Source organism: Cygnus atratus, chromosome 9, assembly GCF_013377495.2.
Source record: "Cygnus atratus isolate AKBS03 ecotype Queensland, Australia chromosome 9, CAtr_DNAZoo_HiC_assembly, whole genome shotgun sequence".
NCBI lineage: Eukaryota > Metazoa > Chordata > Aves > Anseriformes > Anatidae > Cygnus > Cygnus atratus.
Genome location: NC_066370.1, coordinates 11633084 through 11659472, shown reverse-complemented (window position 1 = coordinate 11659472; position 26389 = coordinate 11633084). Strand labels below are relative to the sequence as shown.

The following is a 26389-nucleotide window of genomic DNA, read 5'->3' as shown; positions in this document are numbered from 1 at the left end:
GGCCGCGGCCGTCGCCCCCCGGGGGCCGTCCCGCAGCGCTCACGCCGGCACCGGGCGCCGCGACATGGCGGCGGCGGGGCGGGGGGGGGCGGGGGGGGCGGAGCGGGGCGGGGGCGCCGCGCGGGGCCCGGGGCTCGGAGCGGCGCTGCCCGCAGCTCCCCGCGCTGCCCGCACGGCGGCTCCGCGCCCGCCCCCGCCGGGGGCATTTGCATAGCCCGGGGCGTCCCGGCCAATGGGAGCTGGGGCTGAAGAGAGGGGGCGGGGTTATGCAAACGAAGGGGGGCGTGGCCGTGGGGGGTCCCCACGCGCGAGGGGGGGGCGCTGGGTGCGGGGCCCCGGGGGGGGGGCGGGGAGGAGCAGGGAAGAAATGCTGTTATTTGCTTTTTTTTCCCCCTTTTTTCTTTTTTTTTTTTTCAGGTGCTAAAAATATTATCAGGAAATTCTTCTCCGGAATGCGATGTTTTAAGTTACGCTTTCGGCTCAAGGGCCTCTTTGTCTCCACTGGAAAAAAAAATAAATAAATACTAACAATCATAATATAATAATAATAAACCTGATGCATTTATCACCGGCAACCCGTTTTAGCACAAAAACCCCCCTTCTCCCGGCAAAGGGAGCGAGCTAACGGTGCCCCCGCGTCCCTTGTCCCACCCCGAGGTGCCCCCAGCCCCGCGGGCCGGGGGACACGAGGGACAGCGTCCCCTGGGCAGCCCTGGAAGCGGGGGGGTGCAGGAGCCAGCCCCCAGCCCCGGGGGGGCTGTGTGTTATTGCCCAGCCCCGCAATATAAATCCCCTGTGAGGCGCGCTGTGGCGCTGAGCGCAGGCCAAGGAACAAATTATGTAAGGGCTGAAGCGAGCGGCGAGCAGCAGCAGGGCTCCGCCGCCGCCGGGGGCTGTTACGTGGATGCCCCCGTGGAAAGTTTGCCTCACGGGGACCCGGCTGGCCGCTAGCGCGGGGGGGGGGGGGTCCCAAAATGGTCGCCCACGCTGGACTCTGCCTTAGCTGGAGCACAGCAGGGTGTCTGGGGAGGTGCAGGGCGGGCTGGGGCCCCGGGCACGGCGGAGAGAGGCTGGCAGCTGGACGGAGCAGGAGCCGGGCCGTGTCCTCCCACGGGACGCGGAGAACGCCCTGGGGAGCAGCACTGCCTGCACTGGGTCCTGGCCAGGCCTGGGACCCACGGAGCTGCCGCCTGGCCTCACCGGGCAGGACACGGGGCCTCAGCGGCTGTCTCAGGGCTGTTTCCCTGCCTGGAGCGCTGGGCCGTGACCGCCCAGGCTCTCACAGGTCTCCTGGTGCGGCTGCAGGGTGAGTCTGAGGGGGGTCTCACCCCCGCTGCCCCCAGCGCCGAGCCTCACTGAGCCCCACCTGCGGCCCTCCCGCAGCCCTCGTGAGGGACTGGGCACCGGAGGCCCTTTAGGAAGCGTTTTCAGGGACCCCCCCTGCCCTCCGTGTCTGCACATGCACCCCACCACATACACACTGGCGAGGGTCCAACCGGCCACATGCCTCAGGGGGCAAACCCCAGCTCCGGCAGGAGGCCAGGAGGGGCCCCCATTATCTGCCGGCTCAGAGTCCCACGTGGGGAGCCACACCATGCGAGCTGTGGAGACACTGCGGCACCTTGGCCATCACGACACCCCAAGACCAAACATCCAGCCAGCCCCACGAAGCCCAGCTGCAGGCAGGCGCTGAGCCCGCGGTGCTCAGCCTGGCCCGGCCACTTTGTCCCGAGCTGCGGCGAGATGAACCTCGGAGAAAGGCAAGGCAGCCCTGTCCCTTTAAAAATCTCCTGGAAGAAAATGTTAAAAGGAAAAGAGAAAAAAAAGCGAAATCCAAAATAAATAAACGGCCACATCCGGATTTCCCCCCTGAGACACTAATAAAGGGTTTATGAGTTTGATATGAATTACCCTCCCTGGCCATTTACAGCTGATCTTCTGGAAGGCATTAGCCTGCTCTCCCCTTCCCCGGCCCGGGGGACGCCGCGCGGGAGGCAAGGCGGGGGCGCCGCGCACGCAGCCCTCTGGTGCTGGCCCCGCTGCAGGGAGACCCCCGGGCCCTCTCCCTCCCCACTGGAAGTCACCCCCACCTCCCGAAAGCCCCCATCTGCTGGCCCTGCTCCCGCCCGCACCTGGCCCGTGTCCCTCCTCTGGGGCTGTGCCAAGCCCCCGTGCTGTGCTGGGTCCCGCTGGCAGCTTGAGCATCGGGGATGAGGCCGTCCCCAGGCCAGAAAGCATCCCGTGCCAAGGTGGTGCGGTGGCCGCATTGTCCCCTTCGCCCAGGCCATGCATCTGCCCCCAGCTGCCCACCAGAGCGCCCCTGCGGTGGCTGTCCCGTGGGGACCACATTTTCCGCGCAGGGCCGGACAGCTCGGAGCTCCCCACCAGCATGCGGGTGGGTTTTGGGACACGGCAATGTGCTGTCTGAATTCAGCCTCCTCGGGACAGTAAATTGAAAGCAGTAAGCAAGTCAGGAAAACAGCTGTTGGCCATGGCCTGGAGCGATTTCCTCTGGGTCAGAAGCTGGACCCGGTGCGAAGCCGGGCTCAGCGCTGGGGAGGAGCGTGGGGGAAAGGAGCTGTGTCCCGCACCATCTGGATGCACTCTCAGCACCGCCTCCTGCTCCCTTTCCACGAGCAAATGCCCCTTTCCTCTGTCCACAGCGGCCATGGATCTGCGTTCAGGACCCCCTTCTGCTCATCAGCGCCCAAAATGAGGCCGGGACCCTCGGAGCCCAGCCCAGGGCCAGGTTTGGTGGGCAGCAGAGAGGTGCCAGGGTTTTTTGAGATGGCCGCGCTGGGGTGGGGATGGGAATGCATCCCGCACACGGTGGGGCAGCCCGGGACATCCCCTCCACTTGGCGTTGAGCAGAGCCGCATTCCCGTGAACAGAGCAGAGTGGGGCCACCCGAATACCGCCCCAGCCCCATTTCTTTCTGCTCATTGCCACCCTTCAGGCTTGGACACAGCCCACGGCAGGCAGCTGATGAACCTGCCGCCATAGCTCAGCCAAAACCCAGCCCCGGGTGCCTCAGCCGCGCGGCTCGGGGGCCCCGCCACCACACGGCTCCACGCCACCCCAGCAGCGGGGCACCCCGCACCCACGTCCCCGTGGGCCGTGTCCCCTGGCAAGCTGGGGCCGGGGCCCGGCAGGGAGGCGAGGGGCGGGAGCAGGCGCCTGGGGAGCAGGAGCACGAGATGTGTGTTGCAGTAACCTCTGTATTCCTGGCCAGCCTCCAGTCGCTTCCCACCACACGCATTTATGTGTGCATGATTAGCGTTCTTGCATTCTTTGAATGCGGGCCAGGCAATGAGTTCAAAACTTCATTAAAACCTAATCTGCTCCTCGGCTCCCCCGGACGCGCGCACACGCGCACGCCTCCCCGGCTACTTGCTCGCCTTTCCTGCCCAGAGACAGCAGCGCGCCCCTGGAGCCGGCTCCCCTCGCAGGGACCCGCTGGCGTCACCTGCGTGCGGGACCAGTGGGGACACTCTCCGGACTTGGCCTAACTAGCTGTAACGGAGGGGGAGAGCAAAATCCAAACCATGTGCTCAGGCCCTCCACTGAATTAAACGCGAGCCGTTTCGTGCTGACCTGCTGGCCCTTCCGCCCCAAAGCATCGGTGCTCAGCAGCCTCTGGGTCTTTAATGGCTCCCTGGGTCCTTCTGCACAACCCCAAGCGCACGGAGCCTGGCTGGGGGTGTGGGGAGGGCTTTGTTTCCTCTCCTGACGGTTTTACAGGGCTGCCTTTCATTGCTTTGCTGGGGGCTGCAAGCTCTGCTCCAGTGTGGTTCACCTGCTGGCTCTGGGTAAGGAAGGGGGCATCTCCAAACCAGACGGAGGGCAGGGGCTGCCGGCACAGCTCTGGCAGCACGGTGCCTCCGTGCTGCAGCTCAGCGCAGCCCCGGCTCACAGACCTCACCCCGCATCTTCGCCCCGCGGCAGCTGGAAAAGCCCCGGGCTGGCCGCGGGACAGGGCTGGCTCTGTGCATACGGGGCACTGCCGGGTGCTCTGCCAAGTGTCCCTGCCATCCCCACGGCCTCCAGGGCCATCCTGCCAGCTTGGTGTGCCAGCCACTGCCCAAATCCAGGGCTCATTGTGCCCACACAGGGGCACGAAACCTGGGAGTGAGCAGGGGCTCGGTGTCGCAGTGCTCCCAGGCAATGCTTTGCCCAGGGCACATCCTTGGGCTCCTGATGCCTCCTGGTGCGGGACACGGGGCCGAACCTGGGCCGAGACCCAAACTGGTGCCAGGGGCAGCCCCGAGGAGAGGGCAACCTGTCCGGGCTGGAGCTGAAGGCAGCGAGAGGCTTCAGCTGGCTCAAGTGAAAGCCTCTCTCTGCTGCAGCCCCCAAACCAGCAACCGGTGTGCTAATTAGGACCTCAAACCTCCCGCAAACCTACGCAGTGCTGCTTTTCCACGCGGTAAGAGACGCGACCGACCGTGGCCACTTGCCCAGCGCCGGTGAATCCTGCAGCCCCAAGGGCCAGCGGCGGCTGCGAGCACCTCCAGCATCGCAGCGTGGCGTCGGGAAGCAACAACGGATTTCCCAATCTGGCCGAAAGCTCCTCGGATGTGCTGGTGCTTTGATTATTTGACAGGCCATGTTTTTTGAATTATTCTTGTATAAATATTTATGCGTTTTTACAAGAACCACGTTTGGAGCAGCGGGACACGACAGAGGAAGGGCCAAAGGGGAGTGGGCAGGACGAGGGATTGCTCCATCCCTGCCCCGAGGGGCAGCACGGGGGGACGCGGTGCGGGCTGGGTGCTGACAGCACCAAACCACGGCCCCGTGCCACTCACCAGGGGGGCAGAGGAGGGAGGGAGAGGCCGATAATGGAACGGGGGGCTCGGGGGCGAGACCCTGCCCCTGCCCCTCGGATCCAGCCGACGGAGCTCAGGGGCCAAGGAGCCCACCGGGGACGCGTGCGATGGAGCCATACGCTCCCGTGGCCACACCGCCACAGCCCCCCGCGTGTCCCACCAGCGCTGCCTCTGGGGGGGGTGCTGGGAACCCCCCGAGCCCCCAAAAGCAACGAGGGAAAGGGAGAGGGGAGCTGAGGATGGGATGGGGGGGCCTCGGGAGGCTCCGCAGCCCCCACAGAGCAGCAGGGCCGGAGCGTGGCCACAGGGATGTCCAGGGGGGCACAGAAAAACCCTGACGCTGCCCAAAGCCTCCCCGGCCTGCTCCCCGGGACTGCTGCTGTGTTTTTGGGAAGGACGAGGGTGAGCGCCCCCCTCCCCTCCCCTCCCCCTCCCCCAGATGGGATCTGCAAGCGAGCCTCGCGTTTTCCGCCGAGCTCAGCAGAAATTCACCCAGAAGGTCAGTGACCAGAGAAAGGGACGATCCATCATTAAATAAATTGTTTTCATTTCCCAGGATAAAGGGGAGGAAGGAGGGGGGGGTGAACTGGGACTGAAAAAAAAAAAGAGCAAAACGAAGGAAAACTGCCCCCCCCCCCCCCGCCGTTAGCAGCCTTCCCCGCTAAGGCAGCTCTCGCAGGGCTTTTTACAGCCAATCTCTTTATGTGATTATAATAATTATTTCTTTACTAGCAGCTTTTTTATTTATTTTTATTTTTTATTTTTTAAAGCCTCTTTTGAAATTTCACTGGGGGAGCCAAGGCTCCAGCTGAGCCCTGGCCCGGAGGAAGGAGCCGGGGCCGGGGGAGCGTGTGAACGTGTGCGTGCAGGCGAGCACGTGCGTGCGGGAGCGCGCGTGGGTTCGTGCCCCCACCGCCTGCGTGTGTGCGCCCCGGGTTCCAGGGCGCCAGCGAGAGCCGGTCCCCACTCCATCCCCACCGGTCCCCGCTCTGTCCCCACTGGTCCCTACTCCGTCCCCATCCAGCCCTGGTGCCCACGGGACCCCAGCCCAGCTGCAGGGTCCGGGAGCCCCATCGGACGCCCCCAACCCCTGCTCTCCCACTTGTCTGTGTGGTCCCCCCCAACCCTGGGGCTGGGCTTTGAAATCTGTTGAAAGGAGACCGTTTTTGCCAAAATAAACAGCCTGTCATGTTAAATTACTCTCTCTTCCTCTCTCAGTCCCCTGTCTCCCTCTCCCCCCACCCCATCCTGTCCTTTCTGCTCGAGGCCGCTCTGCTCTGAGGCTGACTCCTGGCTCCCTGGGGCATGCGGGAGGCTGCTGGGAAGGGGCAGTCCTCTTCACATCTGCTCGGCCCCATCCCCGCGTTAGGGGGTGCGTGTGGCGGATGCATGGCCCCCCCCAAACCCCTCAGCCCACGCTGGAGCAGGGAGCAAGGCAGAGCAGCCGGGTTCGGTCTGCTGGGGGCAGATGTGCCTCCCACGTCCTGGCCTCCCTGGCCTCCAGCAGCACCTCTGCCTCTCCGTCAGGCCCCAGTCTCTTTTTGGGGGGTGGCAATGGCTGGGAGGCTCCCCCAGGAAGCCCAGAGGAGGAGCAGAGCAGGAGCTGAGCCCAGGAGGTGATGCCAGGCCGCCCGCCCCCGCCAGCCCAGCTCGGAGCAGTGGCTGGACTCGAGGGTCCCGTCCCGCTGCGGTGCCTCTGCCATGACGGGTGCCATCCGAGCCGTCCCCGTGCCACTAGTGTTTTTTATTTTTTCCTCTCTCTTGCTCGCCCTCGCTCTTTTTTTTGTTTTTTTTCTTTTCTTTTTTTTTTTTCCTTTTTGGTTGTTTTCTCTCTCTCGTTTCTAACAGAGTGAAAATTCGCAGAACCATAAAACGCAGGGATGGAAAACGACCTATTACCTCATCCAGCCCAGCCCCTCTGCCAGCGCCGGGCCGTTCCCTGCGAGCGTCCCGGGTGACTTGTCTAGACCAGGCACGAACCACTCCAGCGATGGCGATTCCAGCACTTCCTCGGGAAGATTATTCCATGGTCCAGCTGACATTGCTGTTAGGAAATTTTTCCTGATGCCTCACCTCGAATGTTTCTGTGCTGAGTTTGAGCCTATTGCTCAGTTACCCGTCCTCGCTCTGCCCTGAACACCCCTCACTTCACCGTGTGTGGCCATGCCTCTCACCTGCAGGCAGGATTTGCATCCTACGAGCCTCCCGCAGGGCCAGGCTCATCCCTGAAGCGTTTCGTTGTTTCCTCTGCACTGCATCAAGCATCCGTGATCTTCCTGAGGCATGGCCCCACAGCCATGACCCACGCGGAGGGGACGGGACGAGCTGGTGGGTGACCCGAGACCAGTTTGGAGCCGCGAGCAGGGACGCGACTGGAGATCTTGGGGTGATGCTGGCACACCCAGCCTCTGGCTGCTCTGCCTTTGCTCCTGCCCAAACCAAAGAGAAAAGCCACGATGCTTTCGGCCAGGTCCCTTACAGGGACACGAGCTGTCCCCGTGAGCCCCATTGCCTGCAGCATCCCCTCCCACCGCAGGGGTGGTTCTGGCAGTGCTGGCCAGAAGAGGGTGAGCAGAGGGAAGACGGCTCCGAGAGCTCCCTGCTTGCCAGAGGTGGGGAGGGTCGTCACGGGAATCTGGGGGAGGAGGTTTTTCGTGCAGTTGCATTTGGTTCTCGAACAAGCTTTGATGTCAATGATTTGCAGACTTGTTGTAGCTGGAGTTCCTCGCTCTCCAGGGACTGTTCGCTTTGCGTCGGGGGAGGGTGGGGGGTATTCTTCCTGTGCGTGTACCCCTTTGAACCGCTATTATGAGCCCTGACGCCCCCATACCCTCCCCCCCCCCCGAGTCCCTGCTGCTCCCAGGCATGCATTGCAGATTGGAAAACAAGCCAAACCACCCCGCATTTGCGAGAGCTCCTGAGGGGTTTCCAGGCGGATTACAGCAGATGCTGCGGCGCGAGCACGCCCGCTCCTCCTCTGCGTCTCCATCGTGGCCCCTGCTGGCAGCCCCAGTCCCAGCCGTCCTCCCGAGGGGCACGGCACAGGCTGGATTCACTGAGGGCTACTAGCCTTCACCCTGCTGGTCCCCTCCACTGCAAATTCCTGCCTAAGAAAGCCTCTCCCAGAGGATCCTGAGCCGCTTTGCGAAGGCGGAGAAGGATTTGGGCTCACCTTGTCCTGCTCCTGGTGGCTCAGAGCCTCCAGCTTCACCCCATCCGTACCCATCGGCCGCTTGTGAGCCTCCAGCAGGGCCTGGTTCAGGCTCTCGTGGAGCAGCAGGGATGCCCACGCATCGGGTGGCACCACCGAGCCTCTGTTTCCTCCAGCCTCTCCCAGAGGAAGGACGGGGGAAAGACCCCGGTGTGGAGGCAGGCAGGGAGGCGCAGGGAATCCACCTCCAGCACCCTCCGCAGGGCGCACGGCGGCAGGGCAAAGCGCTGGGGAAGGGCAGGCAGGGGCTATGTGGCTTTGGGGCCGCGTGGGTGCGCACGGACAGGCGCCCTGGGGACAGAGGGGCCCCACGCCTCACCCCATCCCGGCCCCCGTCTCCCCTTCACCCCTCTGCCAGGGCTGCTGGCAGCGTGCAGAGGAGAGCGGGGCTGCGTGGGGTGATGGCATGGGGCGATGGCGTGGCTCGGTCTCTCCCGCCCCAGCTGTCAGCAGCCGGGGTTTCCCTCCGCCCAGCCCTCCCCGCCCTCCATCCCACGGCACCGCGCTCCCACTCGCAGCCGGCGGAGCTGCGCGGCCCCAGCCATGGCAGCCGGCAGGTCCCGCTGGCGCAGCTACCTGGGGGTGATTGTGTCCCGCCAGGGGCAGCGGGTGCAGCACTTCCAGCAGGCGGAGGACATCCTGCTGACCCTCCTGGAGCACGTCCACGGCGCGGAGCCCCGCTTCCTCGTGGACTACTGCAGGAACCTGGAAGCCTTCGAGTTCACGCTCCGCGCCTCCGAGGATGCTGTCACGGTGGAGGTGCCCCTGCGCCTCGACGGCGATGCGCTGCGGGTACGGCCGTGCCAGCCCGGGGATCTGGGCACTTGCCACCTGGAAGTGCCCTCTGTGGTGACCGGTGTGGAGGACTGGACCAGCGCGGGTGAGATGGAGCGGGGAGGTGGCACAGTGCGGCACCTGGCACCGGGCAAAGTCCTCCAGCACCTGAAAGAGCTCCTTGTTTCGGCCATCGTGCACTGTCAGCGCCGCTTCCTTTTCCAGCCAGGTGTGTATGGCACCGGGGCACGTCCCCGGCTGAGAGCTGGCTCCCTGCTAAGGAAGGGGACGCCGACCGCTCCCTGCCATGCCCACCCTTCGCTGGGTGCTGGCATGGGCATGCTTCTCCCGTTGATCCCTGCAATTTCCATGGGGAATCAGCGTGCTTAGCTTGCCCCAGCTGCTTTACTCCTGGCTCTGCTGGCTTCTGACAGCACCCAGCGCAGGCAGCCCCTGGAGGAGGCTGTGAGAGGGGATGTTAGGGGAGAAGAGGGTCTGAAAGTGTCCTACCCCGGCCCCAGCACGCCCACCATTCCCTCCTTCCTCCTCAGCCAAGTCCATGCTTCCTCTTCCTCTGCCCCTGCAGCCTGAGACCTTTCCTGATCAATATTTCATAGGTCACATTCTCTTTCCTGGCATGGCTCTGCTGCCAAACCGTGCAGCCCTGTTCTGCCGCCTGGGGCTTGCGTGGGTACCTGCTGTGCCCGCTCTGCTGGCCCGGCCCCAAGCCCCCCGGCAGCGATGCATCTCCTTCCCGAAAGCGACCCCAGCGGGGTTTGGAGGTGGCATTCGCTGGGGAACCACAGTCAAACCGCAGCATTGGAGAGGGATGACTCGAGCAGGGTGGGACGAGCCCGCAGGTATTGCGGTTCACACCCAGTTCAGCCTGCGGGACCGGCTGCGGTAACCTCCTAACCTTCCTCCTCCTGCGATGTGGCCAAATCCTCCCCATCTAGGTGACCTCAGCGCCGAAAACCTGAAGGAAGATGCCATGGAGCTGTCTCTGTTGGTCCGCGGTGGCTGGAAGACCGTCCGCTTCGACATCGTCCCCGTGGTGAAGAGGCAGCAGGAGCCACTCAGGCTGGAGGGGCGGCAGCGTGACAGGGGCTTCCCCGAGGGCAGCCTCCAGAAGGCCACGGCAGAGGCTCACTTCATCCCAGCCTCTCCCCACTGCTGGAGGTGAGTGGCTCCAGCACGCACACAGCACAGCAGTGGCCCTACCCGTGCCCATCCGTCCTGGCTGGCAGCACCGAAAGGGTGGGAGAGCAGAGGCTCAGTGCTGCCAGCCAAGTGCGGGATGATTTTCCTGCCTGGGGGGCACAGGAAAACAGCCCCCGCACCCTTGGTAGGGCTGTGCTGGCCTCCTGGTACATGGGGTGTGCCGTGCATCCCGCTGCTGCAGCTCGCCTGCCTGGGGCAGGCCGTGCCAGCAGGGCGTTCAGGTGCCAAAGGAGGCCCCTGAGCTGCTCGCAGGAGCTAAACCAGCGCACAGGGTGGCGGCTCTCAGCTTCCTGCTCGGGCTTTGCGTGCACGTTGGCCTCCTGACAGCAGTGGGGTGAAGCTGCAAGGGGCTGGGGTGACACCTGCCTTCGTGTCCGCACAGCCACCCAGCCCCAAGGAGGGGCCAAGCAGCCGGCTTGCTCCGTGAGCAGGGCGGGTTTGGGGCTGTGGCTAAACCCCAGGCCTCTCGTGGGGCTGCAGGGCGGCTGCAGAAAGCTGCTCCCAGCTCCTCTCGTGTGGGGAAGCTGACCCCTGGGAGGGACCTGCCGCAAACCTCCGTGTGCCGCGGGGACCCGGCCATCCCGGCTGTTGAGGTGCAGCCAGGCTTGTGGCTTTAAATGTGGCCTCTGCTCTCGGGAACCTCGGCTCCAGGGTGCCAGCACACGGCAGTGCCTGAGAACGGAGCCCTGGGCGCTGCAGATATCCTTCCCCCGCTCCCCAGCTGGGCCCCGCGGGGCCTCCAGCCTCCCTCAGCAGAGCCGCTTTCTCTCCAGATCCTCGGCTCACCTCCCCGTCCTGAAGCTGCTCTGGGCAGTGGACACCTTGCAGGGGCCCCGGCTGGACAGCCTGCGCCTGCTGGAGCAGCTCAGCAGCCAGGACTGGAGGGAGGAGGATGGGAGAGCCGGCCTCTCCTTCGACCACCTGAAGGTAGGGCAGGTCCTGGTGCAGGCCGTGCGGTGCCGCATGCCCCGGCTGACTCCTGGGCCCTGCTGCGGCTCAGTCGCTGCTGGGGACGGCATCGCTCTGCCGGGAGGTGGAGAGCTGGGGCCGGCATTTGCTCTGACAAAAGCCTCTCTCCCCACCGAACCTGTTTGTGGCACTCTGGGCACCCTGTGTCACAATCACGGTGTGCTCTGCCCTATGCTGGCTCGCTGGGGCGGAGGTGGAGAAGGCAGCAAAGTCATCTCTGACGAGGGAACGGCCCCAGCTGAAAGCAAATCCAATGGGCTTTATTTCATACCGTGCTCTTTGACATTAAAAAAAAGAACAACAAAACAAACAAACAAACAAAAAAACAGCACGGTACGTGTTTATCCCTCACAAAGCACCTCCTGCTGGGGATCTGAAGGCGCAGCCTTGGTGGGGAGGCCGGGCTCCCCCAGGCACGGCCTGCACCCCCTCTCCCCACCCCACAGATGGTGCTGCTGTGGAGCACGGAGCTGTTTCCCTCGCCGGAGGACTGGCAGGACCTGGAGGGCTCTGTCTACAGGCTGCTGGTGGTCCTCCTGCGCTGCCTGGCCACCCGGCGCCTACCCCACTTCCTGCGCCCAGAGGAGAACCTCTTCCACGGGGAGCCCCTGGACCTCGCCTCGCTCTACCCGAAGGTGGAGGCCTTCGCCCAGGACCCCCCGCGCTTCCTTCGCTTCCACTTTGGCCTCCCCGTGAGCTCCAAGGGCTTGCAGGCAGACCCTGAGGTCAGAGCCCTCCTGCGGCTCCCTGCCGAGGACGGGGCGTACTGGGACACAGCCTATTTTGACATCCTGCTCAGCCAGGTAACCGGGGGGGAGCGATGGGGGTCCCTGCCCCTCCACTCACGGTGCCAGGCACGGGCTTGGGTTTGCCCCCAAGAGCCCCCTGCCCCTGGCAGTTCCTGTTACCCGCTGCCCACCCTGCTGCTGCAGCGGGGTGCCCCATCTGCAGCCCACGGGGCTTGAGCCGAGAGGGGAGCCCCTTCCCCTCCCTCACCACCCACGGGTCTGCTCAGCTGCAGGTCTACCGGATCCAGGACGACGCGCGCCGCTCGGCTATGTCCCAGCTCCTCGCCAAGGTACAGAGAGAAATCCCCACGAGGAGCTGAGCGGGACCCGCTGCCACCCCGTCCAGGCGCCCCCTGCTCACCCCCGCTGTCCACAGGGAGAGGGGAAATGGGGCTGCGGGGGGCTCTGGGCCTTGTTGTCTGGGGAAGGGGGGACGCGGGCCCTGAAACTCGTCAAGACCAGGCAAGACGCAGGGCCGGGGAGCAGCGTGGCGCCGTGTCGCTTTATTCAGGAAAGGCGGTGCCAGGGAAGGAGCACGTGTCTGCAGCAGCTGGGTGGTGGTGGTGGTGATGGAAGGGACGGGAGGGGAAGGGCCCTGCGCTCGGGTCCTGCCTCCACCCCACGGGTCAGCTCACGGCAGGGCTGCTGAGCGTCGGGGCCGGGAGAGGTGGAGAGGATGGGGATGTGGGGCCAGGGCACCGGGGCGAGGAGCGACCCTGCGTGAGGGATGAGGAGGAAGGCTTTTAGCCACCCCTGTGCCATGTCCTGCCAACACGCTGCTCTCCCACCTGGCACACGAGGATCCAACGCCTGGTCCCATGCAGGCACGGCCGCCCACCGCCACCAGCACGGGCCCCACTCCCGCACACCCCGTGTGGCCCCGTGTGGGTCCCTGGGGACTGCAGCGCCTCCTGCCAGGTCCCCTGGTGGGCAGAGGAGCCCCCCAGCTCGCGGCGCTCACAGCCTGCTCCGGCGGCAGCGCTGCAGGGCATCACGCAGGGCCCCGAGCACACGGTCCACGTTGTCTTTGGTCGAGTTGTAGCCCATGAGGCCGATTCGCAAGACCTGGGAGGAGAAGGACAAGTTTCTCCCTGCAGAATCCACCCTGGGCTGTGCCCAGCGAGCACCGGCTCCCACAGAGCGTGGGGCGTGCGAGGAGCAGCGTGTGCACATGCTCACATCCCTGTTTCTTCCTATTTATCACTCTCAGTCATGGTAAAGACATGTGACCCTACTAACTGTGTGTGTCGGCACTCGATGAGAGGCAGCAATTCCCCTTTTGGGGCATGCAGCCAGCACTCAGCGTGCACCGGTCAGCCGTGGGGTACCCCACCGACGGACGCGGGCTGGGCGAGCTGCGGGGCCGGGGGGCGGCGGGAGGGGAGCGCGCTGCCCACCTTGCCCACGGAGGGCCCCAGGCCCCCGGCGATCTCGAGGCCGTGCTCGTTCATCAGAAAGGCCGTGATCTCCTGCCAGGCGTAGCCCTCAGGCACCCTGACGGTGGTGATGGTGGGCAGCCTCGCCGCCTGGTGGAGAGAGGAACGGGGCTCAACCCGCAGCCCCCCGGCTGCCTCCCTGGGCCTGGCGAGCCCCGTGAGGAGCCCAGCAGGGAGGCTGGGGGTTCCTCTCCAGCATCCAGCCCCCCTTGGGGACGTTCCCAGCCGCCTGGCACCACGCAGCCCGGCGAGATGGGCTCCCCGCACCCACCTCCTCCTTCACGAAGAGCTCGAGCCCCAGCTCTCGCAGCCCTTGGCACAGGAGGGTGCAGTTGGCCCGGTGCCTCTCCCACGAGCTCTCCAGGCCCTGGTGGCACAGAGGAGTCGGTAGGTCCTCGCCGCTGCTACCGGGGACAGCCAGGCACCTGCGGCTCCCCCCAGACCCTGCCACGGCGCGGGTATCACCCGTCTCGGCCGTCCCGGTGCCCTGCGCCACTCACCAGCTCCGCCAGCATGGCCAAGCCCTCCCGCAGGCTGAAGAAGCTGTTGATGGGCGCCGTGTGGTGGTACCTGCAAAAGCCCAGCAGCACCCAGGTGGGCTCAGCCCCCGCGGGGCAGCTCGTGCAAGACCCCCGGGGCTGGTGCCTGACTCTGCGAGGAGGGCGGGCGATGGGGAGGGGTGGCAGGGCCCTGCTGCCCCCGCCGAGGGGACCCACACAGGGGGGCAGAGCATTTAGGTGAGGAGGGGGGCTTTGGGGTTGAAGGGAAGCGACACGTGGCGGGACAGCCTGCCCTCACATGCGTGGCTTGTCATCGCAGCCCCAGTAGTTCGCCAGCCAGCCCATGTCCAAGTAGAAGGACGGGGGCTTTGTCTTCCTCCTCAGCATCTTCTCCCTGGCAAAGCGGAGCGCAGGGCTGGAGCCAGACCAGAGGGGAGGGCAGAGCTCCCCCTTACCCACTGCCAGCCCCAGAGCAAGCATTGGGTTGGCACCGCTGCATGGGGACAGCTCTAGCAGAGAGCTGGCAAAGCAGGGGGGATGGTGGCCCCCTGTGCCCCCAGCCCCATCGCCTCTCAGGGCCGCCCTTACCTTGCTCGCTCACTGAATGAGATGGGGGCACTGCCGGGGGGGGCGCTGAGGACTTTCTGGGACCCCGAGTACAGGACATCTATCTCTGCACGAGAAGGACCGCACTGAGCCCCCAGCCCACCAGCCCCACACTCTGCCGCCAGCGGAGAGCACAGGGGACATGCACTGCAGGTCCTGGTCGTGTTTGCCCTGCTCTGGGGGACGCACTGGCACCCCAATGGTCCCCCGAGAGGGACGGGGCCTGCAGCTGCAGCCAGGGCAGCTACCGACAGCATCGGCACGAAGCAGCAGGTGGTGGGGGTGTGAGCCCTGACACGTGGGACCCCTCTGCTCCCCCGTGTGCCTATGGCGGCACCGTGGCTCTCACCCTGCTGGTCCATCAGGATGGGTGCTCCCCCGAGCGACGCCACCGCATCCACGAGCAGCAGGCAGCCGTGCCTGGGGGAGGACAGGGCTCAGCCCCACACCACTGCCACCTCGCCCTGCCACCCCCTGCTGCCACCACCCCCTGTGTCTCCAGCCCCAGCATGCCAGCATGTAAATCCCCACATCCCGGCCCTGGCAGGGGATGTCGGGGCTCACTGACCGGTGGCACAGCTCGCCCAGCCCCTGCAGCGGCTGCAGCACCCCCGTGGAGGACTCGCCGTGGGTGATGAAGAGCACCGAGGGCTTGTGCCGCGCCAGGCCCTGGGGGGAAAAAGCAGGGGGTGAATGCTGCCGAGGGGCCGGCCCCACGCCTGCTGCCCCGCAGCTGCCACGCACCTCCTGGATGTCCCGCAGGGTGAAGTACTCGCCTGGAGGCTTCAGCAGCTCGCGGACCTCGGCACCTGGGAGGGATTTGAGCAGAGGGACAGGGAGGGTTGGGCTCGCCTCCAGCCGCAGGACATGGGTCAGGCGTTAACCAGGGGCCCGCCAGAAGGCGCCGTACGCAGGGGGACGTCACCCCACCAAAAGCCCGGAGCCCTCTGCTGCCGCATGAGGCCACCGCCACCGGGGTGGGGACAGCAGGACCTCGGGAGCAGGCCACGTCCTGGCAGCCCCCCCGCAGCTGGGTGCCCGCAGCCTAAAGGGTGCTGCCCGGCCATCCCCACGTACCCAGCCTCCCGGCGATGTCAGCAGCACGCTGTCCCCAGATGCCGTTGACGGCCACCAGCACGGTGTCGCCGCGCTCCAGCAGGTTGAGGAGGGCAGCCTCCATGGCGCAGTGGCCGGTGCCGCTGACGGCTAGCGTCAGGCGGTTCCGGGTCTGGAAGGCGTACTGGATACCCGCCTTGATCTCGTCCATGACCTGCGGTGGGGACCGGCGTTGCTGTCACCCCTCGTCCTGGCCCCCCACAGGGTGCGGGACGTGGGGATGGGGGCACCTGCAGCATCTCGGGGTGCATGTGGCCCAGGAGCTGCCGGCCGCCGGCCGCCAGGATGCGGGGAGGCACGTTGCTGGGGCCCGGCCCCAGCAGTAGCCTCTGCGGCACGGCCAGCGGCCGCAGCAGCTCCTGGGGTGGCGGGATGGTGGCCATGGCGTGCCCCGCCATGCCCCGCAGCTGAGCCCGGAGGAGAGAAGCGGCAGCCGTGGCCCGCTTGGCGCCCAGCACCGCGGCGCGGCGCATCCCCTGCCAGCAGCGCTCCGTGTCCCCCCGGACCCTGACCCCAGGCTGCGGCGCTCTCCCCGCCAGCACGGACTCTGCCCTGGCCTCCTCGTGGCCCGGTTAATGTGCCACCAGCACCGGCCTGCTGCCCCAGCACTCTCCCATTGGGGTTTCCCAAACGTCCACCAGCGTGGCTACCGCTGCAAATGTCCCCGTGCCCCCCGTGTGACGGCCGCAGGGTGACACCACGGCTGGCGGGGCTCACGGGGGCTCACGGGGGCTCACAGAGGCTCCCCGCGTGCCCCCGCAGCCTCCCGTCAGCCCCGCCGTCCCCACGCCGCCGGTGGCGGCAGGCGGTGCCGTGGGGCAGCGCGCGCTGCCCGGGGTGGTCACGGCGGGCACCGGTGCCCGGGCTGGGGGCAGCGGGCGCGGGAGCTGCGGGGCGAGGATACGGGAGGGGGAGGACCAGGGCCAGGCGGTTGCCATGGTAACGGCGGTTGCCATGGTAACGGTTGCCATGGTAACGGTTGCCACGGTGACGGTCGCCACGGTGACGGTCGCCACGGTGACGGTTGCCGTGGCGACGCGGGGGTCCCGCCCCTCCCCGCGCCCTTGCGGCGGTTCCGCAGCGCGGGGCCCTTTTTTTTTTGGGGTGGGGGGGGGTGGGGGGGGATGCGCTGACGTCACCGCTCCATCCCCGGCTCGCCCCCCCCCCCTTCCCACCCCCCCCCCACCGGACGGCAGCAGCCAATCAGCGCGCGGGGGCGGGGCGGGGCCGGGCGGGGCCGCAGGGGCGGGGCTGACACCGCCCGCACCGGCACCGGCACCGGCACGGGCACGGGCACGGCCGCCAGCCCCGGCACCGGCCCCGGCGCCAGCCCCGGCCCCGCTCCGCACGGCGCGGCCCCATGCCGGCCCCCCCCGCCCGCGGCTGAGCGCAGCGCCCCGCCGGCCACGGGCACCGGGCACAGGTAGGGGCGGCGGCGGGAGGGACCGCTCCGCCGCGCCCGCTTGGGGCTGCGGCACCGGGATGCGGCCGCCGCCCCCCCCCCCCCCCCCCCCCCCCCGCGCCGGGCTGAGGGGGTGGGGTGGGGGGCGGCGGCCATGTTGCGGGTACCGAGGCGAGGCTGGCGGGGGGAGCCGCCCCGGCTTCCAGAAGGATCCCGCCGGGGGGGGGGGGGGGCGGGGATGGCGATGCCCCCCGTGGTCCCCGCCGCACCGGCCCCGGTAACGGGCTCGGCAGCCCTGCACGAGCCGCCTGCTCCTATTACCGCCCCCCCCCGCCTCCGCGGCAGGTGGCTGGCGCTGGGCTGCAGAGCCATCCCGTCGTCGTTCCGCTCCAGAGTGAACGGCGGCGGCGGAGGCGGCCGGGGGGGGCTCTCGGCACGGCGGGGGGCGGCGGCGGCGGAGGGCGCGGCAAGGACGAGCCGCCGCCGCTGACCTTGGGGACGGCGAGGGGGGGGCCGCCGCGTCGTGGGGGGCGCCTGGCTGGAGGAGGGGGCGGCTGCGGGCTGGGGGCTGCCGCAGGGCCTCGCTGCGCAGCCCCCTTTTGTCCCCGTCCCCGCACGCCCCGCCGAGCCCCTCGTCTGGTACGGCCGCGTGCCCCGTCCTCCATTTTGTCGGGGAGGGGGTGGCCGCGGTGGCGCACACGCCGCCCCCGTCCCCACGAGTGACCGCAGCTCCCCGTGGGGTGCCGGCACCCAGCGTCCCCCCCCCGTGGTGGTGTCCGCAGCCTCCGGGGCCGGCTGAGGGGTGGGAGAAGCCCCGTTACCAGCGCCCCCCGCAAATTTAAGCCGTGCAAGGTGCAGGTGACACGAGGCTGCCCCAACGCCGTGTCCCACGCCGGGGTGGTGAGGAGGAGCGGGGCAGGTGGCCCGTGGGGGGGGGGACAAAGCCATCAGCCCTGTGCTGTCCCCACGGGGCCCGGCTCGCCTCCGGGCGCTGCCCAAGCCCGCGCGGTGCCGCAGGGCGAAAAACTGCACCGTCACGGCCCCTCGTGCTGAGGGAGAAGGGATGGGGAGCGGGGGTGTCCTGCTGCCAGGGGGGTCTGGGGGGCGAGGGCGCTGCCCCGACACCCCCGGGGAGCAGGGGGAGCCCCGGGGGCTGATTTTGGGGCAGGTGGATGGAGGGGAGATGCTTCCCGCGGCCCTTGGGGTGGAGGCTGCGCAACCCTACTGAAAGGGGGGGGAAAAAAATTAAATAGCAGTTCCTATGGGCCTGGGTGACAGGGGCAACACAGGGGCTTTGCCATTGAGCTGGGAGGGGCAGGTGGCCGGCCCCCGCTGTGTCACATCATGGGGGTAGCGGGAGCCCCGTGGGGAGGGTCCCCGGAGGGGCGCAGGGCTAGGGAGGGGCGAGCCTTTTGTGGCTGGAGCGGTGGCACCCCGCAGCACCCAGGGGACAGGTTTCTCCTTGAAGGGGCTGTGGCAAGTCCCCACGGCGTTCCTCTGGGAGGTGTTACCTGCGGGTGGCACTGGGGGACGGGTGGCGCCGGGGGACAGCGCGCCCCATCCCGCTGGTCACCTTGGCGGTGGCAGGGTGGGGTGGGGCAGGGCTGGCGCGGGCAGCCTCGGGATTACAGGAGCCCCCTCTGGCTTATCCCTGCCCAATTAATCTTAGCCGATCCCGTTAATTGCTGCTCTCTAGCCCTCATGCTCTCGGGCTGGGGGTGGCCGAGAGGGAGGTTTGCCGGGAGGGGATGCGCCGCACGGCTGCGGTGGCCCCACGGGGGGCTCCCTCCGTGCCTCCCACCCCGATCCCGCCGGGAGCGGGCTGCTGGACCAGCTCCCAGCGCCGCCCGACTGCGCTATTGAATTTCTCTCGACGGCAGATTAAGCGGGCGCTGGCTGACCCTCCCTGGGCAGGGGCCGCGCTCTGTCTGCCAGCCCGGCCCCGTGAGCCGTCGGCCGGCCGTGCAAGTGGGGCCGGGGGGGCTGGAAGCAGTGCTCCCCGCCGCCACGCGCCCACCTCTCTCCGTAGGGTGCCAGGGGTTCGTGGCTGGGGGCAGCGGGCCCTGCCGGGGAAGCGCAGCTCCAGGTCCATCGGGCTTCCCTATGGGGCAGCCCCATGGCTGTGGGGGGCTCCAGCTGGCCGGAGACCCCCGTCCCAAATGATGGGGAGGAGGAGGCCCGCAAAGGGGCTGCGGCCCGGCACCGGCCTGGCTCAGGCACAGGCAGCCTTTGTCTCGATGCCGTGGCGAGAGCACAGCCGCGGGTCGGAGAATGGCAGCGCTGGGACCGCGAAGGCGCAGCGGGGCGAGGGGGAGGCTGCGCTGGCAGCTGAGGAAGCTGAAGGAAATGGATGGAGCAGCTCAAGGCAGAAAATGGAGCCCGGGCTGCTGCTCTGCAGCGGGCACGGGGCTGGGAATAGCGGCGAGGCAAGGGGGTGGCTGGAGCAGTCAGCTCGTGCTGGGCACGGGGCCTCCGGGGGAGCAGAAGGCACAGTTTTAGCTCGAGGACGAGGCCAGGGTCAGGCCGGGGTGGGACCCCGAGCTGGCAGGACCGAGGGGCACCAGCACAGCACGTGGGGAGGGATGGCCGCAGCACGAGGCCATGCGGTGAGGGGAGCACCTGGGGAAGCCTGCGGGGGAAGAAATGGGGCTGGAGGGGGCTGCGGGGGGAAATGGCCCGGCAGCCCTTCCACCCAGCGATATATCATGTCATTTTGCAGAAAAAAACAAACCAAACCAACCCCCCAGTAAACAACAAACAAACAAAAACACTTTTTTTTTTCCTCTTTCCTTTTGGTCATAGTTTATTGTTTGTTGTCCCCAGTGTCTGGCTGCAAATTTTCCATTGCACCATGAATATACCTGCCTTTGGGCAGAGCACATGTGTTGTTATTTTTATTTTTTTTCCCCCTTTTGGGACCGAAAACCAAACTGACAAAACCCAGTTGTTTTCAAAGCGGTTCCTGTCTCTTGAGACTGTTATGTGGGTTTTTCTTTCTTCCACATTTTCCACAAATTGAGTTCTATTTTCACTTGTACCACGGGAAAGGCCGTCTTGTGTTGAGGAGGACCCATCTGCGTTGCTCTGGTTGCCACTAGATGCGGTTCAAGGAACCGGAGCCGGGCCAGTGCTTGCCCCGTGCATCTCCTGCAGGCACTGCCCCTTCCTCCATGCCCCTGCTCCTGTGCTGCCCTCGTGCCTTCTCCTGCCCGCTCCCGGAGGCTTTTGGGGCTCTGCTGGCAGAGATGCCCCTTGCTTGGTGAGATAATTGATCGTTGGGTCAGCTAGATTAAGTGGAAAATAGCTATCGAGTGCCAGCCCTGCGGCGCGGGGCAGGACGTCGGGGCCGTCAGTCCGCACCGAGTGCACTGACGGGCAAACGGAAATGTTTGCCGTAGGGTCACAGAATTGCTCAGGTTGGAAAAGACCTCGAAGATCATCCAGTCTGACCTTGTCCGTCAGCCTCCTCCTGCCACCTGCCCTTGAGCTGAAATGTGCTGGTTTTCCTCCCCGTGGTCCTGCCGTGCAGGGGCTGGAGGCAGGAGGCTCTGGGGATGGGCACGGGGCCGTGGGCTCACCTGCGGGCAAGGGGACAGCTGCTCCCTGAGGTCGGCCCCCCGGGGTGGAAGAACTGCCCTTGGGGGCCGGTGTGATGCTGGCTGTGCCCTGTAGCCCTGTCCCTGGCTGTGGGAACCCAAAAGGGGTACCACGGGGCGCGTGGCTGGCGGGCACTGGTGCTGGGTTCCCAAAGGGTTTAGTCCCACTGGAAACCCCGTCCTCTTGGCTCGATTTGGGCTCGGCCTTTCATCCATTTTTCCGGCAGGGTCGCGATGTGGGGATTCACGCGCAAGCTCTCCTAACCCCCTCTTCTCCCCCGCGCAGGACAGCCGCCGCTCCCCGTTAGCAGCACCACCTCCGGCTGGCGCGATGGCGGGAGCGTCCGTCAAGGTGGCGGTGCGCGTCCGGCCCTTCAACTCCCGGGAGATGAGCCGGGAGTCCAAATGCATCATCCAGATGTCGGGAAGCACCACCAGTGAGTACCGTCGCGGGGGCCACCCCCGTAAACCAGGGTGGGGGGGGGGATCAGGATAACGCACGCCCCGTCCCCGCGTCAGCAGGGCCGGGAGTCGCCGTGCGGGTGCGATGGAGGGGCAGGGCTTTGGAGCAGGGATCGACCCCTCTTTAAATAACAGGCCGTAGGTGCTCGTGGTGGAAATGGTGGCCGCGTCCCTTCTCTTTGGCTCTGAAAGCCTCCAGATGGGACGGCATCGAAAATAACTCTCGCCCGCCCGCCCGCTGGGCTGGAGCTTCCTGCGTCACCGGCGGCGGGGGAAGCGCCGGCGCAAGCCACCCCCGTGGCGCGCACCGCCGGCGAGGATGCTCGAGCGTGACGTGCTGGGGGCGTCTGGCGGGTCCCTAGGGTGCGAGAAGGATCAGGTTCGGAGCGTGGCAGCCGTTCAGTCGGGCATGTCCCCCCTCCGCCAACGTGGGCGCCGCGGCCACAGCTCCCAGCCGGCCCTTTGCTGACTGCGAGGTTTTTCTCCCCCGCGCCCCGCTGCAGCCGCTGGGCGATGAATCGACAAAGCCCAGGCTGATCCCCTTGGCGTGGCTGGAGGGGGTCTGTGCTCTGCATAGTTAATTCGGCGTAATTCATTAAGCCCCACTGGGCACAGGGGGCGGCTGGGGAAGGGAGATGAGGAGGAAGGAGCCAGACCTTCTCTGCAGCCCTTTTTTCCCCCTAAATTTCCAGCCGCCGCCCCCTTTGGCTCGCGGTGGCCACCCACCCACCAACACTGCTGCTTTGTTCCTGTGGCGGTGCTGCAGGGACGGGGGGGGGGGGACCCCGGCTTCCTTCCCATGAGCCCATTAATATTCCCCGGCTGGAGCCGCGTCCCCCAGGGCGAGCGCGGCGCTGAATGGCAGGGGTCTGGGAGCCGGGGGCAGGAGGAGCCCGGCCGCGGTGCTGCCAGCCCAGGCGTTTTTCCAAGCATTCCCCCCCCCCGACATTTGCTCTCCAGGGTTTCATTCTAGCCTGAGGCCTTGTGAGATGTTAGTTGTCATGGCAAAACACAGGGATTTAAAATATGATGATTTTTTTCTCTCTGCGTGGTTTTTCTGCTTTATCCTGCTCAATACTTGTCCCTTGTTTGTCGCAAAGCCCAGGGATATCTCCAGATGTTTTCCTGCTCCTTCTCTTGTCTCTCTTTCCTCCCCGCCTCCTTTTTTCCCCCTCCCCTTTGGCCAGCTTTGCGAAACCCCGGGGGTCCCCACGCACAGGTGGGGTTCAAGCAGTAACAGGAAGGGCGGTGAGGGAAAGCCCCCCGGCAGCGTCCATCCACTCAGTGGCAAATAACCAGAAAAGAAAGGGGCACAGAGAGTGCCTCAGCTTCAGGGACGGAAGGGCAGACACAACGGGTCGTGGCACGCTTCCTCTCCTCCATTTCCCAGCCCCGTCCAGGGTGGGGACTTGCCCCCCCCCCCAGGCAGCTGGGCGGCCACAGCTGGGGCTGCCAGGCACCCGGAGCCGCTCGGTGCCATCCCCGGCCCCTCCTCAGCCCCGTGCCCGGCACAGACGGCACCGGTGCCGGCAGCAGCCTCCCCAAGCCAGCCCCTTCCCGTTGCTGCCCCCGCACGTCCGAGGCTCCCATCCACCCCTCGGCTTCCCCCCGGGGCAGTCCCAAAGCGCCGCGAGGCCGTCGGCCCCACAACGTGCACATCTGGCCAGAAGGCACCGGAGATGCTCTGCCTGCCCCTGCAGCCACCTCTGCCCAGAGGGGCCCCGCACGTAGCTGGGTGATCCCCGGCCCCAGGGGAGGCACGGTGCCACCCAGGTCCGGGTCTCGACAGGGACCTGCGCCTGGTGGCGGCTCAGGGGGCGTCTGAGCCCCTTCTCCTGGAGGCGCAGCCTGGGCTGTGGCCATGAGCTTTGGCTGCCGGCAGCTCCCTGCTGCGGTTTTTGGTCCTGACCCCGCTTCCCGCCCTGCTGGCCTTTATAGCCAGCCTCTGGCTCTGGTCCGGCTGCAGACGTACAGCTCAGCGGCACCCTGTCCGCCCTGGCTATTGTCACCCTGTCTGTCCTGGCCAGCGCAGGACCCTGCACGCGGCGAGTGCGTGTTGGCGTGCTGGGACCAGGAGCGGTGGCAGCTCTCCTCCCGTCCCCTCACCTCCTGTCCCCTCGCCTCTTCTGTCACCTTCGTGGTCAAGGGCATGCTTGTCCATCTGATACGGCCGAGCCCGTTCCCTAGCGACCCTGGCACTCGTGGGCAGGCTTCATCATTAATTTAGGACCCAGCCTGTACGGAGCGCAGGAGAACAAGTAGTGTTTTTTTCCCCCAACCATCCCGAGCAGGAGTGCGCTGGGTCACCGCGTGCCTCGGTGCAGGCAGGCCACGCTGCTGGCGTGCTGGGGGGGGTGCGGGTGGACACACAGCAGGACAGCAGCCGAGCGTCCCACCCTGGGGGAGACGTTGTGATACGGGGTGAATTTGTGCGGCTCCTCCAGCTGCTCGGCAAAGCCCCAGCACCGCAGCGGTGGCGGTGCTGGTGGCTGGGAGCACCCTGGTCCTACTGCCACCTCCGCGCCCTGGCGGGCCCTTGCAGGGAGCCGAGTGCCCCTCTCGTGGGCACTGTGCCCCCCAGCCCCCCCATGCAGCCCGGCTGGGGCCGTGGCACCCCTCCTGACCCGCAAGGGCGTTTCAATGTCACCGGAGATGGCTGAGTGCCGCATCCCGTGACTGCCCTGCCGCTTTGGGTTTCTTCTGACGCATCTCTCCGAGTGCCTGTTATTTCAGAAAAAAACATCATAAACACTCTACGGGGTGGGGAGAAAGGAGAAAAAAAAAAAAAAGGCATCGAACGAGTGAGAAAGAGAAGAGATGCAGTCTCCAATTTCCATGGCAACGTCCTTTTCACCAGGGGATGGGAAAAAGCAGGCTCTTGTTTCCGCTGGTGGTTTAACACAGGGCATTAATCACCCTGCTGCTGCAGGGAGATCAGGTACTGAAAATAAAACACGGAGCAAGCAGGAGGCAGGGCCCCCCGCGGCTGCTCCTGCCCCACTCGTGGCCCCCATGTAGGGCTGTGGGGCCAGGGAGGGCTGGGACCTCCGTGCCTGCAGCGCTGCTGCGGGTGCGTGGTGGAGCAGGAGGCAGCCCAAGGGAAGGAGCAGCTTCCCTGAGCCACGCTCACCGGGGCGTTTTGGAGAGCCTTTGCCCTTCTCCCTGGTCCCCGCAGTGGAGCTGGAGGGACCCCGTCCTGATTTCCAGCCCGCAGGGAACTGTTTGGGACCAAGCCCGTCGCAGCCTGCCCAGGATGCAGGAGGCGATGGTACCACCTGGTCTCCTCACATCCCTCTCTCTGTCCCCAGCCATCCTGAACCCGAAGCAACCCAAAGAGACACCAAAAAGCTTCAGCTTTGACTATTCCTACTGGTCCCACACCACGGTAAGCAGCGGGGAGCCAGAGCCTGGCTGGAGCCCGCAGCTGGGCTGGGATGCAGCAGGATGGCCTCCTCTGATCGCTCCTCTCTCCTCTCTGCAGCCTGCAGACATCAATTATGCATCCCAGAAGCAGGTGTACCGGGACATTGGCGAGGAGATGTTGCAGCATGCCTTCGAAGGCTATAATGTCTGTATCTTTGCCTACGGGCAGACAGGGGCTGGAAAATCCTACACCATGATGGGGAAGCAGGAGAAGGACCAGCAAGGCATCATCCCACAGGTACCTCCTGGAGAAAGGCTCCCCCTAACCTGAGCGGGGTGCCCGAGGGAGAAGGGTGGTTGGGAGGGAAGGAGAAGCGGGGGAGACGAGCTGCAGGTCGGGGGGGACCACGGGGAGCTTCACCCAGGCCCTAGGGCTCAAGGTGGGTGGAGCAGAGGTTTGGTCGGGCTGTGAGGCGGGTGTTCATGTGAGCAAGGGGCTGTGCCCAAGTCCCTACAAAGCAGGGAGAGGCTCTGCAGGTGCTGGTCCCCTCCACATTATCAGGGGCCTTCCTGCCACCCCGGCAAGAGCTGTCCCATCGCTGCTGCTCTGGCTTTTGGGGCAAGAAGGTGGAAATCTTCGTGGCTTGGCTGCCCCAGAGTGGAGCATCCCTCTGCTCAGGGACTGAGCAGCCTGGCTCTTTCCCCCGCAGCTGTGTGAGGACCTCTTCTCCCGAATCAACGACACGACCAACGACAACATGTCCTACTCCGTGGAGGTAAGGCACTGCGCCTCCTGCCTGCTCCGGCCCGAGCCTCCCGGGGGCGGGATGGGTTGATGGAGGCCTGGCGTGATGGCAGCGTGCGCCCGGCCGTGTGTTACTTCAGAGTGAAACCCAGAGCCCCGCGCGTGCTGTCCCTAGGTGAGCTACATGGAGATATACTGCGAGCGGGTGAGAGACCTCCTGAACCCCAAGAACAAGGGGAACCTGCGGGTGAGGGAGCATCCCCTCATGGGCCCCTATGTTGAGGACCTCTCCAAGCTGGCTGTGACCTCCTACAATGACATCCAGGATCTCATGGACTCAGGGAACAAGGCCCGGTGAGTGGGGAGCAGGAGAACACCAGGATCTGAAGGGCTTCCAGATGTCCCCAAAGAGTCTCCCCAGGCACCTACACGTGGGCTGAAGCTTGTGTCCCTGGTGCTGTGGGCAGGGCCTGAGGTCCCCAGGCGAGGCAGGATGTGACCCGATTTGACCGGTCACTCCTGGAGCCCAGAGTCCTCTCGTGGCCACAGTGGCCTTCCCATCACCTTCCCTGTCCTCAACCTGTCCCCAGCCGCTCTGGTGTCCCCTGCAGAGTGTCACACCTTCTGCCCTCCTCTCCCCGCAGCACGGTGGCTGCCACCAACATGAACGAGACCAGCAGCCGCTCACACGCCGTCTTCAACATCATCTTCACCCAGAAGCGACATGATGCCGAGACGAACATCACCACTGAGAAGGTGGGGGCAGAGCCCCAGGGGAACGCTGCAAGGGCTCCGTGTGCCGCAGTGCCTGGGGGGACACCGTGTGGCTGGTGCGGGGCTGAAACGTGATGGGGTTAAGTCCCAGCCACACTCTGGGCTCCCAGACCACTGTGGAGGGACATCTCTGGCCCCATGTGGCCACTATCACTTCTGGAAAGAATGCGAGCCCTGCTTCTGGTCAAACCCACCTCCGCCTCCAGAACAGGCTCACGTTTGCTGAAGGTGTTTTCTCCCACCTTGCTGACGGCGCAGCTCTGTGGTGGGGGGCAGTTTGCCCACGCGCTAGGCATGAGCCGAGCCCGCCACAGCTGCTGTCTGTGCCTGCAGGTCAGCAAAATCAGCCTGGTGGACCTGGCTGGGAGCGAGCGAGCTGACTCCACCGGTGCGAAGGGCACGAGGCTGAAGGTGAGAGCGTGGCGCGGGTCCGGCAGGCAGTCCCTGGGTGCCACTTGTCCTTTCCCTGCCTGATTCCTTGCACGCTAGATTGGAAACTGCCACATCCTCAGCGGTGTTTTGTCTGAGAGTTGTCCAGTGCCAGTGCCAGCAGGGTCCGCAAGCCCCAGCTGGGAGGTGCTGGTTGCCCAGTAAGAC

At 66.1% G+C, this 26389-nt stretch overlaps 3 protein-coding genes across 3 annotated transcripts in view; 2 read left to right on the top strand and 1 right to left on the bottom strand.

The window, feature by feature from the left end:
- Positions 1-8454: 8454 nt before the first annotated feature.
- On the top strand, positions 8455-12112 carry MAB21L4 (mab-21 like 4). The gene is made up of 5 exons (XM_035544937.1): positions 8455-9043; positions 9771-9993; positions 10809-10962; positions 11451-11807; positions 12020-12112. The coding sequence occupies exons 1-5, from the start codon at positions 8455-8457 to the stop codon at positions 12110-12112; spliced, it is 1416 nt and encodes a 471-aa protein (XP_035400830.1).
- A 637-nt stretch (positions 12113-12749) lies between these two features.
- On the bottom strand, positions 12750-15872 carry AGXT (alanine--glyoxylate aminotransferase). The gene is made up of 11 exons (XM_035544763.1): positions 15681-15872; positions 15412-15604; positions 15079-15143; positions 14903-15003; positions 14684-14754; positions 14317-14401; positions 14027-14122; positions 13729-13798; positions 13500-13595; positions 13190-13318; positions 12750-12857 (listed from the first exon to the last, which is right to left on the bottom strand). Exons 1-11 carry the CDS (start codon positions 15846-15848, stop codon positions 12750-12752), a joined length of 1182 nt encoding a protein of 393 aa, XP_035400656.1. The 5' UTR covers positions 15849-15872.
- Positions 15873-16825: 953 nt separating this feature from the next.
- KIF1A (kinesin family member 1A) overlaps positions 16826-26389 on the top strand; it is a 35749-nt gene continuing 26185 nt past the window's right edge. Inside the window, exons 1-8 of the mRNA XM_035544614.1 lie at positions 16826-16873; positions 20735-20885; positions 24219-24295; positions 24392-24571; positions 24984-25049; positions 25194-25372; positions 25663-25774; positions 26126-26203. Of these exons, the coding sequence (XP_035400507.1) occupies positions 20780-20885; positions 24219-24295; positions 24392-24571; positions 24984-25049; positions 25194-25372; positions 25663-25774; positions 26126-26203 (798 nt within the window). The 5' untranslated portion in view covers positions 16826-16873; positions 20735-20779. The remainder of the gene's footprint in view (positions 16874-20734; positions 20886-24218; positions 24296-24391; positions 24572-24983; positions 25050-25193; positions 25373-25662; positions 25775-26125; positions 26204-26389) is intronic.

Excerpts from the sequence above, each read along its gene's own strand:
- MAB21L4 (XM_035544937.1), top strand. The coding sequence starts at position 8,455 with ATGGCGTGGCTCGGTCTCTCCCGCCCCAGCTGTCAGCAGCCGGGGTTT. Across the intron at positions 9,044-9,770 it reads CCGCTTCCTTTTCCAGCCAG|GTGACCTCAGCGCCGAAAAC; the intron begins GTGTGTATGGCA and ends CTCCCCATCTAG. Across the intron at positions 9,994-10,808 it reads GCCTCTCCCCACTGCTGGAG|ATCCTCGGCTCACCTCCCCG; the intron begins GTGAGTGGCTCC and ends CTTTCTCTCCAG.
- AGXT (XM_035544763.1), bottom strand. The coding sequence starts at position 15,848 with ATGGCGGGGCACGCCATGGCCACCATCCCGCCACCCCAGGAGCTGCTG. Across the intron at positions 13,799-14,026 it reads TGCGATGACAAGCCACGCAT|GTACCACCACACGGCGCCCA; the intron begins GTGAGGGCAGGC and ends GGGCTTTTGCAG. Across the intron at positions 13,596-13,728 it reads TGGCCATGCTGGCGGAGCTG|GGCCTGGAGAGCTCGTGGGA; the intron begins GTGAGTGGCGCA and ends CTGTGCCACCAG.